Below are 19969 nucleotides of genomic sequence, written 5' to 3' on the forward strand. Positions count from 1 at the left end.
TCAATATTCCCCTCCAATCTCCAGTCATGGCGGAGTATCTCCAGTCTCAGGCACCATAAAAACGGGAGATTGGTCAAGAAAGGGACCGAGAAAAAGTTCTGACAGAAAAAACTCTCTCCGGAAGAGGACTCGATATCCTCAAAAAAACACAAATCAATCGCTGCGACTAGTAACAACAAAGGGTTAAGTATGATAGCCCCAAAGGACGACGGAAAGATATTGATCGAATGAAGGCGGATTCAAAAGGCCACCAAAGGAGGAAAGAAGAAATCAGGAGATAACCCAATAACAATATGTTCGATCTGCATGTTGAGGAAAGATTATGTCCGTAGGAGCGTGGGAACAGGAACATAGGCCATGTTCCCCAACGCCCAAGAATCTGCAGGATAGACATGCAATAATATATCCCAAGGAAGGAGAAAGCAGTACCATGGAGTTCCTTACAGAGCGTAAGGGTTCACGGACCGAACGGTGAGACATCTAGAAAGAATAAAATGGTTAACTCAGGTCATATATCTGTATAAAAATTTTGAACTCACGGTGGGCTCTTGCTCAGGTCGGTCTTGAGAATGATGGGAACACGGGACATCTCGGTGACATCCTGGATGAAGTCGCCATCTTCGTCTCTCAGCTTGAAAAGCTTCAGATACTTCTCCTTATTGGTCATCTTGCTCTCTGGCGCATCGCTGGTGCTCGAGGCAATTTTCGGATCGGAGCGAGTGCGGTGGGGGCCCTGCGGGAGGTGACCGTTGCGAGTCGGCGACGGGGGCATGCTCTGAGTCGACCGGTCAGCCGAGTTAAGAGACACACCTGCAGCTAGTTCAGTCACCTCGTCCACATCATCGTCATCATCGAAGAGCGCATCGACATCATCCGCGGACATGGTCCCAGTCTCTGTTTGCTTCCGCATCGCCTCATCACGCTCACGAGCACGCTCTCTGGCAGCCTCGGCCTCCCGGGCAGCAGCAGCCGCCTGAGCAGCACGAGAGTTGCCAGGCTTGGGACGCTCATCCTCGGGGACGTAGGCGGAAGAAGGAACACCCTTCTCCCAGTAGAGCTCAAGTACACGGCTGTCCTTGCGGTACTCGGCCTTCTTAAGCGGCAGCTGGTCGCAGTGAACACGCTTCTCGAAGCCGTATTCGGGAATGAGGACATCGAAGGCGGATTCGTAGACACAAAGCACAATACCCTCGCTGATGAGATCGCCGCCAATCTCATGGACCTTGCGGTCCATATTACGACAGGCTTCGATGTGAACACTCTGCTCCTGTGCATTGTGAGCCGAATCCTTCTTGTTGTTGGCAAGATCAGCAGTCTTGGTCAAGGATTCAATATCATCAGTGAACTCGATAGCACCATCCGAAAGAATCGATTCGAGCTGACGGTGCACGATGATGTCAGTGTAGCGCCGCGATGGGTTGGTGAAGTGAGTGTAAACAGGCACGTTGAAGGTATAGTGAAGACGCTGGTCATCAGCCACACTGGATCCAACAAAGTACTTCGCGCGCTGCATGGCCTTCGCAAGCAAAGTTTCCATTCCCTGTGGTCAATGGTTAGTGAATACAAGATCATTCAAAAGTTGGATACGACCCCACTAACCTTGCGGAGGTCAACGTCTTCCACCTTGCAGAGCGTGCTCTGCAAAGTACCGCTGCTAGAAGCATCTATACCGAAGCCGAGACGGTTCATTCTCTCCACAAACAGCGTCAGGCGACGAGGATTGGGGGAAGGCTGGCGACGTAGGAATGCCTTCTCAGGCATAGCACTGGCGATTTTGCGGGCAACGAAGAAGTTGGCTTGACGGCTGAGCTCTTCCACGAGCTCGTGAGCTGGGGTAGAGTCGAAAATGTTGTACTCTACAGGCACATTCTCGTCATCAAGCTGCTGCAGAATACGCAGAGAAGGAACATTGGTCGCCCGGTTACCGAATCTAGCATCACGGAACTTGTGTGCAACGGTCTTAAAAAAGGGAGTTAGTCAATATAGCTTAGAAAAGTTAAAAGGAATCGAAAAACTCACGTTCATCAGTAGGATATTATCCGGAGTGATGCCAGCAGTGGTCTTATCCGACTTGCCGTTAATCACTGCGTTTACTTCTTCATAGCTGAGACGACCAGCACTCTTGATGACGCCCTTTCCAATCCAAACGTCATCGTCAATGGCACCAGTCTCAAGGCTTGCCTTGAACACGACGCTGACAGTCAGGCGGTCTTCGCCGGGAACAAGGGAGCAAAGCTCGTTAGAGACCCGAGAAGGCAGCATGTTCATGACTCGGTCGACGAGATACACTGCAGTACCGCGCTTCTTGGCCTCACGGTCAACGAGGGAGTTGCCCTTGACGAAGTGAGCGATGTCAGCCACGTGGACACCAATCTCGATTTTGCCATCAGCTAGTGTCTTAACATGGAAAGCATCTTCCAATGCCTTGGTGTCCTCTGGATCAATCGTGAAGATGGTCTCTCCACGGAAATCGCGGCGGGAGGCCAAGGCATCACCCTCATTCGTAACGGACCAATCTTCGTAGCCGATGCTCTTGATGACAGCGTCAGAAAACTCATCGGATCCAAAGTTATTGTCACGAAGCAAAGCATCTGTCTCGACTCTCAAGTCACCCATCTCACCGAGCTGTTCAACCAAAGTACCGAAGGGGTGCAGAGAGGTGATGGGCCATCGCTTGATGGAGGCGACGAAGATACGGTTGGCATAATCCTGGTGTTTCTCAACGAAGTCTCGCGGAGCCTGCTCAGTAGGAATAGCGATCAAAGGAACACGCTTATCTGTGGGCTTGAACCAAACAATCTTAGGCTTGTCCTGGTGACGGTCCTGGTGACGTCCATGGGCGCCATCTCGGGCCTGGCGCTCAGCCTCTTGCTTCTCCTTTGTTGCCTGGCTGCTAGGGCGAAGGAGACCTAGAGTTCCGGAGAACATCTGACCAGCAATGCGCTCAATGACTGCAACCACATGTCCAGCGTAGAGGGGCTTCTGCTCATCGCTAATTTCATCCTCCTCAACCAGCAAAAGGCTCTGGCCTTCAACCTCGACGTCATCATTCTTCTTCTGCGTGGGTCGCTGGCGAAGACTGCCACGGCGACGGATGCTTCCATCCGGTCCGATTTCCTGTCGGTCGCCGTTGGAGTCAGACCGACCAAGCTTGTCATTGCCAGCGTTACTGCCCGAACGAGCATCGGTAATATCCTTGCGCTTCTTCTTTTCCTCCTTTTCCTTCTTCTGGGTCCAAACCTCGTCGACATCTAGGAGCTCGATGGCAACAAAGTCACCTTCCAAAGCACGGTTCCGATCCTTACTACCGCAAATAAAGATATCTGCATCAAGATCGGTGGAGGTCACGTAGGCATCAGAGCGGTTCTTCTTGTTAACACGCAGAACACCGGCTACCAATTGACCATTGCTGATGAGGGCAGGCAGGTTGGCCTGGGGCAAGTAAGGGGTAAAGAGAGTCTTCCTTTGCTGCTGCTGTTGCTGCTGTTGCTGAACAGACAGCTGCGGCGGGGCGTGCTGGCTTGCACCAAGGCCACCCATACCTTGGCCATTCTGCTGCTGCTGGAGCGCCTGCAGTTGAGCAAGTTGAAGGGGGTTCAGCTGTTGACCACCAAACATCTGGGGTGGGGCCATCATGACCTGGCCTTGAGGCAGCTGGATCAGTTGAGGCTGGCCAGGATACTGGAATTGACCGATGGCGCCCATCGACTGGTTCATAGAAGGCCGGGAACGGTGTCCAGGTTGGAATCCGCTACCTTGCTGCTGGTTGAATGGTTTTTGCTGATCCTGGTTCTGGTTCTGATTGTTGGGCTGACGCCAGTTGCCGTCAAAGTTCCGGGATCCTGTGCGGGCATGGCCAGGCTGACTGCCTCGACGTTGGTTATCCGGTTGACCAGCATCGCTGGTTGCCGGGAACTGGAAGCCACCGGCACCACGGCCAGAGATAGAGCCTCGACTACCACCGATAGCCATCGACTGGCTTCGGCCATGGCCGCCACCGGAACGGATGTTACCGGCCCGCTGGAGACCAAGTCCCTGAGGCGCAGGAGATGTGCTGGGTTGGGGTTTTTCATCGGATCCAGACTGGTTCTCCGATCCATTGGCACCCGGGGCAGGAGCGGGGAACTGGAAGCCAGAAGCCGTTCTCTTCTGCTGTGCAAGCTCAGCAGCCTTTTTCGCTTCAGGCAGTGCTAGAGAGTGGCGACGCTGGTGACCACCACCCGGCGGGCCTCCACGACCGCGACCATGGTTGGCGTTCTCGTTCTTCTGGTTGTTTTGGCCTTGCTGGTTATAATCGGCGTATCCGGAGGCGCCCGACGACGGGGCAGGGGGCGGACCCATTGCGAGGCCGGGGAGGGCGGACTGGTTGCGACGGTGGGAGTGTTGGTTTGGTGCGTTCATGGGAACTCCAAGCTGCTGCTGCCCTTGCTGCGGGTTCTGCTGCTGAGGGAATTGAAAGGCGTTGACCTGAGGCGAAACACCACCCATGGAACCACCGGGAGAGAAGGCGTTGACCTGGCCCAGTTGTTGAGGTTGGAGCAGGCCCATGTTCACGTACTGTTGGTGTGTAGCAGCGATTTGCTGTTGCTGCTGCTGAAGCAGCTCAATCTGTTGCTGAATGGCAAGTTGTTCCACTGTGTTACATACATTAGTTCCATATGGTCTTGGCGAGTAGACAGCCCAGGGAGATTGAGATTGATACATACTCATCAGAGGGGTCAGCTCAGATGGACTTCTCCGATGGGCGATATGGAGCTTGCGCCCAGCGGGACCAGGGACCCCGGATTGGTTTTGTTGATCCATGATGTCTGATGAAAGGCGAATATCACTGTAGAGTGTAAAATGCGGGATGACGGAAGGGATCCGACGACAAGAGAGACAGGTTTTGCCTCCAAAGACAATCGAACCGATTTATACGGATCACCGACCGACCGCGAATGTGGTTATATGTGCGGACGATAGTTTTCAACAACTATACTGCGGAAGAAAGAAAGTGATGATCAGTACAAGGTGAAGGGAGGGTCGAGGACAAGAAAGCAAAGCAGAAGCGAGAGAAATAAGGGAGCTCAAAAGCGTGAAGGAACGACGATGAGGAAGGAGGGGACAGCACGCAGTTGGCGTGCAAGTGGAAGTTGCGATGGTTCGCTTGGACCCTTGGGCGGAAGAAAGCCCCAGGAGACCGGAGTATCTCCTGGACAGGGAGAGGCAGCAAAAGCTTCTTGGAACCATTCGCAAACAAATAACGGTGGCCATGCACGCCTGTCACAAAAAAAAAAAAAAAAAAAACCAAACTAGTTTGACACCCTTACCTGCAGAAGAGACTAATGACAAGCTCCGAGCCCTAGCATTCCAAAATGACGTCTACGCTGTCAACGTGGGATGAGAATTGCTAGAAGCCAACAAAGCAATAGCGGTCTGTACACAATCAGATCGCAGGAACCGAGAGGAGTAGCGAGTCAAGTCAATTGCACGCTCAATGTACTTGGTATCGAAAACGGCAAGGACCGACTAAAATGGACGACGCTCGCTCGATTCGAAAGTAGGGAGTTGGAAGGACCGAGTTGGCGGGTAGAAAGCTTGGTGAATTGCACCGGAGCCAACTACGAAAGCCGGAAAAAAGTTGGTGGATAGAGGAATCAAAGAAGATCCTCGGTCGAGAGACGGTGAGATCAGACTCAAATCTGTCCGGGAAGACCGGTGGTTGAAAAGAGCTGTTTCTGTATGCCAACGAATTTGGAGCCAGAAAATAGGCGGAGTGGGTTGCACGTCCTCGAAGAGAATGACAACAAGTAAATTAGAGGGTGGGATAGAATCGAGACGATGTAGACATCGACCGATTCAATCAGAAGGAGCGATGGGGGGAGAGAGAGAAAGGGGAGAGATTGGGGGAAAGAAGAGTAGAAGGTGAGGAGGGGGAAAGGAGAAGAAAGAAGGTGATGATGATGGATCCATACACAGCGGGTGTGGGGAGAAGGGCCATGTAATTAACGTTTGTTCTGGTATTTACTCCGTTACAGTCCCTGATTACGCATGCTTCCACTCATTGACTCCCTGTTATGCATTCGTATTGTAAATGTTTATACACAAGTCTTTCCCCATCTAATTCCGTGGATGATCTCCATTGCTCCCGACAACCTCCTCACTATGCTCAAAGCCTCTTCACAGTCCACTAGAATTCACACGCTGTATCATGTACGATATAGGAAGGACAAGCTGCATCAAGTGTGGGGGAGCCGAGTCCGGTCGGTCTAGGAGACCGGGATCGACGCCCCCTCCGATAAATACTATAATACTGACTAGTAGCTTTCTGGAGGGAAAGAGTTGGTCTGACTCAATCAATTGGCTCTGACATTGATACTGTATGTCCACCTGCGCACCTCACTCCAGAGTTTGATGGCTTTTGGTTCCCACGGAATTTTGATTCTGTCAACCATTTGATGAGGACTCTAAAATAGTTCGATGTATATATATCATCGGTTATTTTTTGAAGCCTTAAATGAGTGATGCTCATGATGATGAAATGAACCACACTTTGGTCTGGCGCGGGTCTTCCTGACTAAGCGTAATATTCGTATCTTATTTTCCACCTATTCCTCCCTTGGACGTCGAATCGCGATAAACATTGTTGCATTGGTTGGCTGCACTGGGACCAATAATTGATAATCAGGAGGTAAGACCCAATTCGTCAGACATTAGCATTGCTGCCCAGCCATGCAAGAAGTGAGCGCCAATGAGGCCTTTTTGCAGTGAGACCAATCGAGAGAAGTGTTGACCTGAGATCTACTTTATTCCACAGCTTCAGATCGAACACCACGGACTTCCTAGCTCTCCAGCCCTCGCGGTCTCTTCCACATTCGTTCAAGCCGCCGTTGCTTTCGCTTCGAATACATCAGGGCCAATCTTGACTCATTTCCTACCTTCCGCCCCCACCGCGACTGTCCTGTCGGATCAATTTGACAAGACGGCTTGTGATAGAAATTCGTGTTTTCAGCACTGCTACACTCTTTATTCCATTGATATCTTGAGGGAGGATGGCTCTCGATCTTATTGCCAATTTCTCGTGACTTTAAAAACATTCCCTCGCGCCTTGAACGTCTTGTTCCCGTTAACCACTTCTTGCGACTTTTGCCCACTCGCCCTTAACCGCCGCACTCACCTTCAGTCCCTACATTTTCGACAATTTGGACATCGACGCCATGGTTAAAATTCACGTTCCCCCGCTGGACAGCCCGTCCAAGCAACTCATGCTCGACCTCACGCGAGACCTAGAACAAGTCAAACTCTTCGACATAGAACTCAAGAAGGTGCATGCCTACGAGCGGAAAGTCTTCTACGAGAACCTCGACCGCATTGACCGCGAACGGGAAGCAGTCCATACCGCAGCTCTTGATGAGGCTGCGGCCTTCCATGACCAAGTTCGCGAGGAAGCGGAGGAAATTTTAAGAGAGCATAACCGTGCCGAGGAAGAGGAGCGCCGTCGCAAGGAGGAGGAAGCTCGCAAGGAACGAGAGCGCATTGAACGCGAAAAAGCAGAGAAGCTTAGACGCGAACAGGAAGAGGCGGCGCGTATTGAGGCTGCGCGCGAGGCCGAGCGCAAGGCTAAGGAGGAGCAAGAGAAAAAAGCCCAGGAGAATGCCGAGCGAGCGCGGCGGGCCGCGCAAGAACAGAGGGAGCGGGAAGAGCGTGAGCGGCGGGAGAAGTTAGAGGCTGAGAAACGTGCAAAGGAAGAAGAGGCCAGGCAAACCCAGGAAGCGGAAGAGGAGAAGGCCCGCAGCCAACGGCAACAAAAGGTTGGTATCAGCCGTCTTACTCCCGAAGAGATCAACATTCAAGAGCGGTATGTTGCGCTACACAAAACCTTGAAAGAAATGCGTACGTGGTTACGGGATTTCGGCAAGAAAGAGCCGGCCATCAAGCAGGCAATGGGTGATATGCGACGTTCAATCAAGAAGTCGGTGGGCCAGCTGCGAGATGGAAAGGGCACCAACAAACAGCAGGTAAAGCTTTATCCACCTTAGCGGTAGTCCCTGGTGCATTGCTAATATATGTGCTCTGAATACAGACACAACAAATCCGTGCTGAGCTAGAAAAGGCTCTGAAGATTGCAGAACCCTCTGTGGACATCCGCCAATTTTTGGCTTTTCCTCCAGAAGAAATCGCCAGCTCAGAGAACAAAGTTCCTGCCCTACTCATCTATGGTCTCAACATATTCGCCAAGTGTCTGATCTCCGCTCTTGTCACTGAAGCCTCCATCCAACCCGCGCATGCCGAACCCGTGGGCATTCTCGCTGCTCAGATCTTCTCAACAGAAACATTTATGTACAAAGGAGTCCATATGTCAGATATAATGTGGGCCAAGTATCGTGTGGTCTGTCCGGCTCTTTGGGGCTTTACTGGTCGTGAAGATACAGAGTCTGGCCGACGTGCCATTGGCTGGTGGCGAACTGAATCTGGAGGTCCATTCGTCACCGAGCAAACACACTTGGATCGGATGACAGCCCTCGGGGCCGGGTTTGCAGCACTGACTTTGCGAAATTTTGGCAAGACTACACGGCGAAATCCCTTCCCCAACACCATGTTCTGGCACTCTCTACAGAAGATCCTTTCGCTTCCCCCCTCAGAAATCTTGGATACCCAGGTTACCATCCTACAGTCCATGCTTCGAAACTCCGGGGATCGAATCCTGGGCTTTTTCGGGCAGATTGGCCTTGTTCTCGTTCGCAAGGCTGTTGTTGACCTGCCCCCAACTCTCAACCGCACCACAATGCCTGTGAACCAGCTGAAATTGGTAAAAGAGCTCTACTACCGGGAACATAACATTCTTCTGTGAAACATCTATTTTGCGGGCTAATGGAGTCTAGGGGGCTAAGGATTTTTTGACATCTACCATCAGCGAGTGTCTCCTAAATAGATGCAGATATTGGCTATCTCAATGTGACCATGAAATATAACCTTTCGTCTCACCCGTTTTTCTACAACAACTGTATGATCATCCTAAACCATTTAGGTACATAGGCGAACAGACAGCCTTGGAGAATGTATACATAGGTCGTTGGAAGTCCCGTTCGATCTTCCTCTCCGTTCCGATCCAACCGGCAGGTCGAGTCCACGGGTCAGATATACAGCTGACTAGAGCCCCAAGCTAGATACATATAAACCATGCGCCTGTGCATCTGTATGTGACAATGATCTGATGAAAGTCCAATAAACCGAGACCGCTATGAGTTACCTTGTCTGATTTCCTGTTCACCTCTATCAAAACTCACTGCAACATTGCCAATTGCCAACCATGCGCCTGGGTGGTGAAAATCCACGAGACACCCATCAGTCACTCTTCGGGGCCTAGCTCTCCCCACTTGAGTCCAGATTCAAACCCCACCCGCCCGCACCATGGTTCTGCATCCCTTTGTGCGATCCAAGTTAAGCTACTCGCCACCTTGATGTCAGCCAATCTCCAGAATAACGATATGGCTCAGTGTGGGTGGGCTGTTAGCCCCAGTAACCTTGGAATATTCAAGATTTATTCTCAACGCCTCCGATATTTTGGATTAACCGGGTGGAGTATGAAAGCAATTTTTAGTTTCCAATTGAGTACGTGAGCTGTCTTAGCCATGACATGTAATCGGCCGACAATCCTTAGAATCAAACTTATTAACAGAAGTAATTCGCAACTAGAAGAAATTTGGAGAATGTAACAGGAGCTTGCTCTTTCGAAGCCCCAAGCTCGAACTATAATTGTGCATGTGTATGCACGCTTCCTGCTCGGCTCCGCGGTCATTACCCAGATATTCACCTGATTGTTCGGTCTGTTGATTATTCGGACAATGAATGTGTTCCATTTCTGCATATTTAAGGTTAACATCCGAACTTCCTATACAAGCAAGACCACCCAGTCGTGAGATAATCAAGGCTACTGTAGTCTAGACCTCAACCATCAAGAAGGCCTAGATCAGGCAGACATGCCCTCTTTGGCAGGTGGGACTCATCCGGAGACTCCGCCTTCATTGAAAGGCAAATGCAATTCACCGAGAACAATGCCTTGGCTAGCCTCGACTCGGGTGAACCAGGAGACTTCAACCCCGGAAATTACGGCCGGTGGCTCCATTGTCCGCATGCCACCATGACGGCAATTGGTCGATTGAGTCGGAGTCGCCGGCTACAAAACGCTTTTGTTGCCATCCGAGCGATCCCCCGGTATGACTCCACTGCTACTCATTACCCAGGGTTAATTGGGATCTGGACAATGGGTTTTGGCGGAGTGACATCATGACTAGATTGGGGCTTAGCCTTTTCTTGGCATTGGTTGCAAATTGACGTTGCGGTATTGGGGTAAACAAAAAGATCAGAAGAAAGAGAACGATCTATACACCAAAAAGATGAATAGAGAATAAGATAAAAGCTTCCTGGGAGGCATGTTCTGGAAAAGGCGAAAGCAACTTAAAGTGGATCCAGAGACCCTGAGGAATGTTTCACCCACGCTGGTCCCAGAATAGTAGGCTGCAGGGTCTGATGATTGGCCAACCCCTTGATCAGGGACCCGGCCCACACAGGACCCTGGGCATTGGTACCAATGTTCATTTCCCCCCGGTCCAACTCTCTCCTCCACCTTGACGTTTGCTCTTTTATAAAGTCCATTCCTTTCCGCCCACTGGGTAATCCATTCCTTTTTGACTAACACTCTTTCGACTGTCACTTTGCTTTTGTATCTTTTATCCCGGTCGTCTCTCGCTCTCACGACCAATTTCACCCCATTTTCACAATGCGTGTTTCTGGCCTCGTCTCCCTCGCCTTGGCCGTCGCCCCGGCCCTGGCAACCTCTACACGCGGCACTTTGGGTTTCTCGCTCGGAGACAAGAATGCCGATGGCACCTGCAAGTCTACTAGCGACTATGAGGCAGACTTCGATAACTTGAAGGACCTGTCTACCCTGGTCCGCACCTATTCTGGCACCGAGTGTGACACCCCTCAAAACATTCTTCCTGCCGCGAAGAACAAGGGTTTCAAGGTTGTCCTTGGTATCTGGTAAGGAGCCCCAATTGCTGCAGCTACAGATTATACTTGTAGCCCAATTTGCTCTATGGGTCCGCTGACATGTTTCCACTTTCTAGGGTCGGCGCACAGGATAGTGGCGATTTGAGCACTAACGACGCCTCCTTCACCAAGGACTTCGCCGCCTTGAAGAAGGCTGTTCCCGGATACGAGGACTATGTCGAGGCCATCACCGTTGGCTCGGAGACTCTCTACCGTGGCGACCAGACCGGCCCCTCGCTGCACAACTACATTGGTCTTGTCGCCAACCAGTTCAAATCCATCAGCGTCGGTACTGCCGACAGCTGGAACAAATTCGCTGATGGAACTGCGGATGATTTGTTCACTCGCGACACCGCCGATGCCCCACTTGTCACCTACGTTCTTGCCAATGCCTTTGCCTATTGGCAGGGAACCGCTGCCGACCAGGCCTACAAGACCTACTTCAGTGACATGTCCGGTGCTATGGAGCACATCCAGAAGGTTGCTGGTAGTAATGCTGATAAAATCCACATCCTTAACGGCGAAACTGGCTGGCCCACCGGTAAGACTAACCTCAAACAAACCCAGGCATAAGATTTGATTGCTAACAAAATTCTTTTAGACGGTGGTTCTGATTACGACGCTGCCAAGGCTGGTACGGCTAATGCTGAGACCTTCTGGCAGACCGGTGTCTGTGGCATGCTTGCCTGGGGTGTTGACCTATTCTACTTCGAGGCCTTTGATGAGTCCTGGAAGCCCAACAGCGTTGGCGACAATGGCCAGGCTATGGACGAAAAACACTGGGGTCTCCGCACTGCTTCCCGCCAGAACAAGTTCAACACCACCTGTTCCAACTGAGCGAGCTCTTTCTTTTCTTGAATTATTTTTTCGTTCGTCTTATCTTTGATTTTAAAACTGGATTAACGAGGTCCGCCAACGAGACTGAGTAGATATTATTTTCTTCGGGGTGTATTATTCTTTATTGATCTACTTGTCTCCGACTTGAATGGAAATATGGAATTAATTGGTATGTTTGCTTGGACTGGACTACGTATAGATGCAGCAGTACATCAGAGTGAAACGTGCACGGTCTTGTCGCTCTAGACCCACCTAAGGGCCGATGACTACCCAAGAAATCGGTGAAATTGTGCTGGGATTTCCCTTGCCATCTATTCGGGAGTTCTCGATGTGTTCAACGTAGCATATATGCAGGATGGAGTTTGCCTGATCTCCCGAACAGCACATCCCCTGTGACCCTATGATCTAATTGGTGGTTGGGAATCCCATTATGTCATCGTGCTGCTGCTTCAACTTACGGTACGATTACATGAGAAACCATGGTTCATTTACCCCTGAATCCATCTCCACGAACCGCTTTGTTTACAACGCGAAGTAGGTAAATCGTGCAAGTGTATCAGTCGTCGGTCCAGTAAGGGGATGCAAGGCTGCAGATATCTGCATATACTCTCCAATACGTACACCGTACTCCGTATACCCTCGGTCCCCGGTCTTAGTGGCGGTCAGGGCCAATCCTTTCCTAGAATTGATCTCCGGGGTACCTGCGCGACCTAAAGGGTAGTGGTCCTGCTCCATCAGCCACTAAAAGTACATGTGCCGGAAATTGGTTCAAAAACGGTTGAATTAGTTGTTAATGGTCCAATGAATTAAACTAGTTCCCTCTGGTACAAGGTACACCGCCGTGCCCCCCTTTATCATAGTCCAGCTAAGTACAAGGTACCTGCGTGACGTGACATAAGCTCATTATTTTAATTTTTGTTCCCCTTTCTGTCCCTTTAAGCTCCTTGCAGTTTTTTGGTTCGCGGTCTCGCTTTCTTCTTCTTTTTGGTTTTCGAGTCTTTGATCCTTGGCGGAGGAAACACTAGCGCGTTCGAATCGATTCCCTAAAAAAAAAAAGGGGAAAGCAAAGACATCCAGTACACTTCCTTTCGCCAATCAACGGGTTGTTCTGCCAGGTGGTCTTCAATTCCGGTTGGATTTCCATGCGTCAACATTCTGGACGATAAGCGGAGCGGCAAGCAAGTGCTTGCTGCAGGAGTCGACACGGAAGGTGTGTGATGTGATTTCTGCATTTCTATTGGGTTTATAATAATTGTTCGGTGGCTTTCGGGTTCTTGTTGCATTGATTGTTGGGCCTACAAACCCGCGTCAACCACGCGATTTCTCTACCCTTCCAAGATTATTCTTCCCCAGACCATTCGTCCCGAAAAATATGCTGACCATTCCATGGTTGATGGATCCCCAGATCTAGATCTCCCCGTATCTTCCGCCCTTTCGGCATCTCCATCACTGTCCCCGACACACACGCGCAATCTGCGTGTCGAATCGCGTCTGGCACCGGCGGTGTTCTTATCCTCTCCGTCAGGAGACTCGAGCTCCAGCTCATCCGCTGGTTCTCCCTCCCAGAGCGTGACCCTTGAACCCCCGCCGCTTCCCTTCTTGTCGGCCAACCTTCGCCCAGGCGACTCCCTGACCTCCTCCCCGGACAATCGAAGAGCAGAAAGCAGTGTCTACTATACCACTGCCTGGGGGTCTCCGTATGCAGCACCGAGTACCCGGAGATTATCGCTGACTCTGAGTCAATACGCCGGCATCGACAACGGAGCATCGAGAGACAGCTCGCCTACTCCGTCTATAGTCAATCCGCCCGAGTTTCGGAGAGCTAGTGTTGCCGTCAATTCCCAGGATCTTCTTGGCCATCGCGAAGGAAAATCAATTCGGGACTTCACTCAGGATTGGATCAATCAATATTTATCCGGCCAGCCTAGGACCGAACGCAGTAATTGGCTGAGCGACGATTCGGGAAGCGAAGCACCCTCATTTTTCACGGCCAAAAATCACCTTGCTGACGATCTTTCGGACGACTGGCTGGGTCTGGAGGACGATACTGGCGAAAACGAGCTCCTAAAGACACCGACACTTTCCGACTTTGTTGGAAAGAGGGCCGCTGCCCGCGCAAAAGGAAAGAAGAACGCCCACAAGCGTACGGAGACGCTGCGGCAGGAGGATTTTTGGGGTTTCGCATACGACAAGGAATCGCCCAACATTATCATGTCAGATTCGAAGGAGCCGCAGCCCATGGCTGTGGAGGTGACTTCACCAGTGGAGAAACCATTGCCGCCTCCGCCAACAACAATAAATGATGAGTCTGAAACACAAGAGAATGCAGAGGGGTCGGTGTCCGATATTTCGAAGAGGCAGGCGGCCGAGACCAACAATAAACCAACTCCAATCCTACAGAGACGGAAGAAGAAGATTGTATGGAAAGGCAAGGCATGCGTCATTGATCTACCAGTTGATGACGCTCGCGGGTCCGAAGCGTCTGGTCGCCATATTTTGAAACCTGCAGAGGTCCAGGCACGGCTGCAAAAGTGGGAGGACGAGGGTTATGACGTTCGAGGATTTACTATCGGCGACGTGCACGACACAGCGGAGCCAACCGAGCTTGGCAGTTTGACTCGTCCTTTATACCCCGATCCAGCTGAGACGCACGAGGAGGGAAAGACTCAACGAACCTTCATTCGTTTCCCTGACAAGGCCGTATGGGATTCCTATGTGGCTCATTTGCAAGAGGAGAAGCTGCGGGCTCTCGGTGTATCCTTCGGTGACGATGAACCGGGTCCTTCAATTTCTCCAGCTTCGGGCTCGATGAATCCCTCGCAAACGCCATTCCCCGGTATGGGACCATCGCCACCAATTCCCAGCGCATCTGCTGCCAGCAATCCACTAGGCGGAATCCATCCTTTCTCCCCGCAATTCGGCCAATCAACCGGGGCTGCAAGTGGAGGTCTGGGATCTTTGGCCTCGCCAGCATCACAGTTCAGCGTGCAGACTCCGTTCATGGGTATGAATGGTATGGATCAGAACATGATCCCTGGGTTCCCATTCCAATTCCAGCCTACGCCACCTGCACAGGGAGCTATGACCCCGCAGAGTCTGATCAACTTACGGCAAGGCAACGGCTCTGTTGGTCCAGGTGCACTTCACAACTTCAGCTCCATGCTGTCGCCTGTATCCCCATTACATGATCAAGGCCAATTTCACACTGGATTCAATGATGGCTTCCAAGAGAAAGAGATATATGACGACCGTTTTGGAAATACTGGTTATGAGGACGGGCCTCCATTTCCCACTCCGCAGACCCCTGTCAACGATCCGAGTCAGTTCCATGCTTCCAATGTGGAAATTGCCCACCCGACACCTCGCGGTCATGGTCATAACTTAAGCGAGACGCTCCAGAGGGGCCTTGACAACATGACACATCCTGAATACCACCTAAACCACGCTGCCGACCACCACATGGAGACAGATGAGCATGACGCAAGTCATCATGACAACATTCTCAAACCCCACTGGGCCTTGCCGGAGAATGATCCCCATCACCAGGTTCAAAATGGCCCCCCTCAACCATCGCATTTCGCCCATCATCCCCATCAGTTCTACAATGAGCAATATGCGCATGACAATGCCCATGAAGGCTCTGACTTCGATACTAACCCGAGCATTACTGGGACTCCCCAAACTCGGGGTGCGCAGCCCAACCAAGGATCATGGCATGAGGCAAAGCCAAGCGCCGGCTCCTTTCGCGGTCACCATACCAGGCTATCTACCTCGTCCTTCAATGTTGAAGCCAAGGAGTTCGACCCAACAGCTTCTTTCGGGTCTCAGCACGCACCCTTTGTCAACACTGGATTCCAATTTGGAGGAATCGATCAACCCGGTTATGGATTTGCCCCGGCACCTCCTTTCGCTCCTGACATGATGCATGCCCCCATTGATTCCAACCCTCAGCCCAAGCCCAAGTCCAGCAGCTTCAAGTTCTCGGCAGCTTCCTTCAACGTGGATGCGCCTGTTTTCAACCCGTCTGCGAGCATCACTTCAAATCATACTGCCCAGCAGCCGTCTGAAAGTCGAACAAAGATTTTCGGTGATATTGATATCTCTGAGATCTCCAAACCAGCCAAGAAATCGAAGGCTGTTCCTATTGTGCGACCAGATGACGAAGTCGAGCCCACTCAAGACGATGAACAAGAGACTCACGATGACCATGAGGGACGACCGGTGCCTACTGATCGTCACAAGCGGGCTCGCCGCGGCGTGGGCCATGCTGAAGGCGAGGCTCGCTACAGCATCTCGACTCATCCATTGGGTGAGTCTGGTAACGCTCAAGCACCCAACATGCTCCAAAGTGTTGCTGAGGGCAAGGAAAACGCTTCCCCCGATGAGAACGACAACAAGCGTGCCGAACGCCAGGAAACCCCTCACAGTGAGGCAGATACCTGGACTTTGTTCGATGCCCAGCGCGACGCCGATGCAAGATCCCATATTGCATCATCTGTTGTTGATGAGCAGACCAGGGATCTCAACGAACCTGCCGAAGAGCCTAAGCCGGAACAGTCTACTCAGAGCAACGCCCCTGAACCGGATATTAAGCCTGCAGGTCATGCCTTCCAAGAATCCAAGGACAAGAACTCGCTCTCTGCCACAGCCAAGCCTTTCGAGTTCAAGCCTGCTGTTCCATCCTTTACGCCGACCTCCGTTGAACCCTCCATTTTCGGAGAACAAAGCCCTTCGTTGCGGAAGTCAGAGTCCCAGCAAGCAGAGAAGAAACCTGCTGAGAAAAAGCAGGGTGGTCTTATGGCTTCTCGCTTCGCGACTAACAGCCCACCGAAGTCGCATCCCCCGCCTCTTTCACAAACCATAGCGCCATTCAAGGAGCCGGAGACGCTCACTGCTCAACAGAAGCTTGAGTTCTACCGCGAATCCGCGGAAGAGTCGCCTGATGACGATGAGCTTAACGCAATCATGGACCAGCTTAACGAGGACTCAGATGTGGGTATTGAGCGCCACACTACGCCTCTCCCTCGTCAGTTCATCTCGGAATCCGTTGGTGGGCCAACTAAAGAACGGCCGTTTGGCTCGGCAGAGGGCCGCAGCGAGGCACCCAGCCCCAGCCCCGGTGGCGGCCACAAGACCTACAAGCTCGATATTCCCAAGCTTGGTTCCGACATTGACGCTCAGAGCAATGCTACCTTCTCTCCAGTCAAGAGTCTTATCTCGCGTATCCAGTCTCCTGTGCGGCAGCTTATCACCGAAAACGACCATGTTAGCGATTGGGATGACATGATCTCCTCTGGCGAAGACGAGAAGTTCTTCAACCGCAACCGCTTCTTCGATCGCCGTATTAATGACATCGTTGGTGCTGCCATAGATGATCGATTAAGCCCCATGGAGCGTGCTCTGGCTGTTATCCAGCAGTCCGTTGCTTCTATCGCTACAGGTGCTGCTACCCGGAGGGTATTGCGCAGCACATCCGCTGAATTGGAGGACAGCGATGCTGATGATGAGGATGATGGTGAAGAAGCGCATGAGGCCTCGTCTAGAGACCGCTCGCCCCATCACATGCGCGACCGTAAGGTGGAGATGCTGAAGAGCATCGTAATGGAAGCTCTTGTTACCCATGACATGCCTCACCGATCGGCTCCTCACTCCAGCCATAGCGAAATGGCTCTGCTTAAGGAAAGCATCGCTGAGCTTCAGGCTTTGACTATCAAGAAGCTTGCACAGGATCCTGTTGGTGACATGCGCGAGATTCTCGAGGAGACTCTTGCTCGGCAATTGGCCCAGCAAACTCCGCGGTTGTCGGAAGCTGAAGAGATTGGTGCAGATAGTCTGATGCTCCAAATCGACGGTCTTAAGAGCATGTTGCGACTTGCCGATGAGCGTACTGAGCAGGAATACAAGGCACGCCGGGAGGCACAGGACTCGCTTGCTGAGCTCCAGACTCTTCTGAAGCTTGCTGAAGACGATGCTGCGCGCCACAGTGCTGCTGCTGAAGATGCCGAGGCTCGCTTCCTCCACTTTAAGGAGGAGAAGATTCCCCACTTGGAGAAGATGCAGTTCCGATCCGAGTCTCTCGCGGAGGAGAATGAGACTCTTAAGGTCACGCTTGCCGAGCTTTCCTCGAAGAACATTGCTCTTGAAGGCACTTTAGACGAATACCGCGTTTCCAGCGACCACTTCCGTCGTCAACTGGAGACTACTAAGGGCGAGAACAAGTCCCTTCATGAGACCGTTGATCACCTGCGTACTCGTATCGAGGACAGCATGTTCGCTCGCCAGAACCTCACCGAGAAGTTTGACCGTCTTCAATCTGACATGGTCACTGTTACTTCTGAGATTACCCAGGATCAAGCCGCCGCCCGCCGCAGGGAAGAGCAGCAGACCGCTAAGCACAACGAGCTTCTTGCATCGCATGCTCGCGAAATCAAGCTCCGTGAGCAACTTGAGCAGGATGTGCGCGAGTTTGAGATCCGTGAACGTGAAGCTGCCAAGATCAAGTTTGTCCACGAACAATCGCTACAGGAGAACGCTCGCTTGGAGGAAATTATCGCCACCCTGCGTGCTGAGAACCATGAGTTGCAGCTGAAGTCGGCTCGTTTCGAACGTGAGTTCAACGACGCCCGTGAGAGTAGCCGCATTGAGGTCCAGCGTACTCGTACTGCTATGGAAGCAGACCTCGAGGCTGCCAACAGCCAAGTCAACATTGTTCGCGCCGAGCTTGAAGCCCAGATTATCCGTCTCCAGAGCCAGATCGATCATGTCCGTATGGAGGCCGATACGTCTCGCGAGCGCTACGAGATGCTCCTCGAGGATGCTAATGACTCCAAGGTCACTGCGCTGGGTATCGCTAAGGAATCCCGGGAGACTGCCCTCGAGGACCAGCGCAAGACGCACGAGCGGGTTCTTAATGACCTCCGCGAGCGTCACGCCCGTGCCCTGCATAACTCTTCTGAGGATCGCCGACGTGGTGAGGCTCATACGGAGGAGCGTCTGGCTCTCGCAGGTGAGAAAGTCAACCACCTTCAGGATCGTGTTCAACATCTTGAGGAGAAACTTGAGATTGCCCAGTCTGCTGCTCGTGCCGCTGCTGAGGCGGCCCAGAAGGCTGGCTCTGGTCCTATTCCCGTACCTGCGCCTGCCCACGGCCACTCGTCTTCGCCTTCTATGTCTTTCGCTAAGGGATCAAATGAACCCGATAAGATCTCCCCACAGGCTCTTCGTGAATCTATCTTCGTCTTGCAAGACCAACTCCAGCAGCGTGAGACCCGTATTGAGGAGCTTGAGCAAGAAGTCGCGTCGGTAGACAAGGATGCTCCCAACAAGATCAAGGAGCGAGACAGCGAGATTACCTGGCTTCGTGAGGTGCTCGGTGTTCGTATCGATGATCTGCAGGACATTATCAAGACTCTCTCGCAGCCTTCCTTCAACCAGCATGCTGTCCGCGATGCGGCTATCCGCCTGAAGGCGAACTTGCAAATGCAACAGCAGGAACGAGAGCGGGCTATGTCTGGAACAACTCTCCCGTCACTTCAGTCCATCGCAGCCTCTCCTCGGTCCCTTCCTCTCGCTGCCGCCGCAGCCTGGGGAAACTGGCGTAAGGGCAGAGAAAGCACCAGTGCCAGCGGCAACCCGTCTGAACAAACACCGTCCAAGTCCAGTAATGCCAGTGCCTTCCTCTCTGGACTTTTGACTCCCCCAAGCTCGCACGCTCGTCAAAACGCCCCTCATTCTTCTGCCCCGGGACGCTCCTACGCCGAAAGCCGGCCACTCAGAGGATTTAATTCTCCCCGCCGTGACTCAGTCCGGTCTGAAGCACCTGTCCCCGAGCCACCCAAGACCCCTCCGCTCCTTCGTCGCTCCAGCTATGATCACGATGCGGAGCCGGCGAACTACGAGCAAGACAACTTTGCTACCGATGATATCGAGAGCACCGTTGGCGGTATGGTCTCGGCATCTCCTAAAGAGAGTGGCGAGGAAGGTCCCTTCGGTCCGCAGATCTCGTCTGATACAGAAGAGGTCCCCGAAGAGATCGAAGAGTGATTGACGTCCTTTTCATTCCCGTCTTTTGATCGGATTTGATTTCATCTTTCTCTAGATT

The 19969-nt window shown here is 52.1% G+C and overlaps 4 protein-coding genes across 4 annotated transcripts; 3 read left to right on the forward strand and 1 right to left on the reverse strand.

Annotated features, from left to right (window-relative positions):
- Positions 1-440: 440 nt before the first annotated feature.
- On the reverse strand, positions 441-4803 carry ssdA (mRNA-binding translational repressor SSD1; the record flags this gene model as incomplete). Its single annotated transcript, XM_057112706.1, has 5 exons — positions 441-480; positions 540-1540; positions 1600-1959; positions 2020-4634; positions 4707-4803. 5 exons carry the CDS (start codon positions 4801-4803, stop codon positions 441-443), a joined length of 4113 nt encoding a protein of 1370 aa, XP_056977443.1.
- Positions 4804-7196: 2393 nt separating this feature from the next.
- Positions 7197-8830, forward strand: N7484_002287 (putative RNA export mediator Gle1; the record flags this gene model as incomplete). The annotated part of the gene is made up of 2 exons (XM_057112707.1): positions 7197-7997; positions 8063-8830. 2 exons carry the CDS (start codon positions 7197-7199, stop codon positions 8828-8830), a joined length of 1569 nt encoding a protein of 522 aa, XP_056977444.1.
- Positions 8831-10759: 1929 nt separating this feature from the next.
- bgt1 (1,3-beta-glucanosyltransferase Bgt1) lies at positions 10760-11868 on the forward strand (the record flags this gene model as incomplete). The annotated part of the gene is made up of 3 exons (XM_057112708.1): positions 10760-11022; positions 11109-11572; positions 11633-11868. 3 exons carry the CDS (start codon positions 10760-10762, stop codon positions 11866-11868), a joined length of 963 nt encoding a protein of 320 aa, XP_056977445.1.
- A 1386-nt stretch (positions 11869-13254) lies between these two features.
- On the forward strand, positions 13255-19911 carry N7484_002289 (putative myosin class II heavy chain (MHC); the record flags this gene model as incomplete). Its single annotated transcript, XM_057112709.1, has 1 exon — positions 13255-19911. One exon carries the CDS (start codon positions 13255-13257, stop codon positions 19909-19911), a length of 6657 nt encoding a protein of 2218 aa, XP_056977446.1.
- Between the last annotated feature and the right edge of the window lie 58 nt (positions 19912-19969).

Source organism: Penicillium longicatenatum, assembly GCF_028827895.1.
Source record: "Penicillium longicatenatum strain IBT 33135 chromosome Unknown contig_1_segment0_segment0, whole genome shotgun sequence".
Taxonomy (NCBI): Eukaryota; Fungi; Ascomycota; class Eurotiomycetes; order Eurotiales; family Aspergillaceae; genus Penicillium; species Penicillium longicatenatum.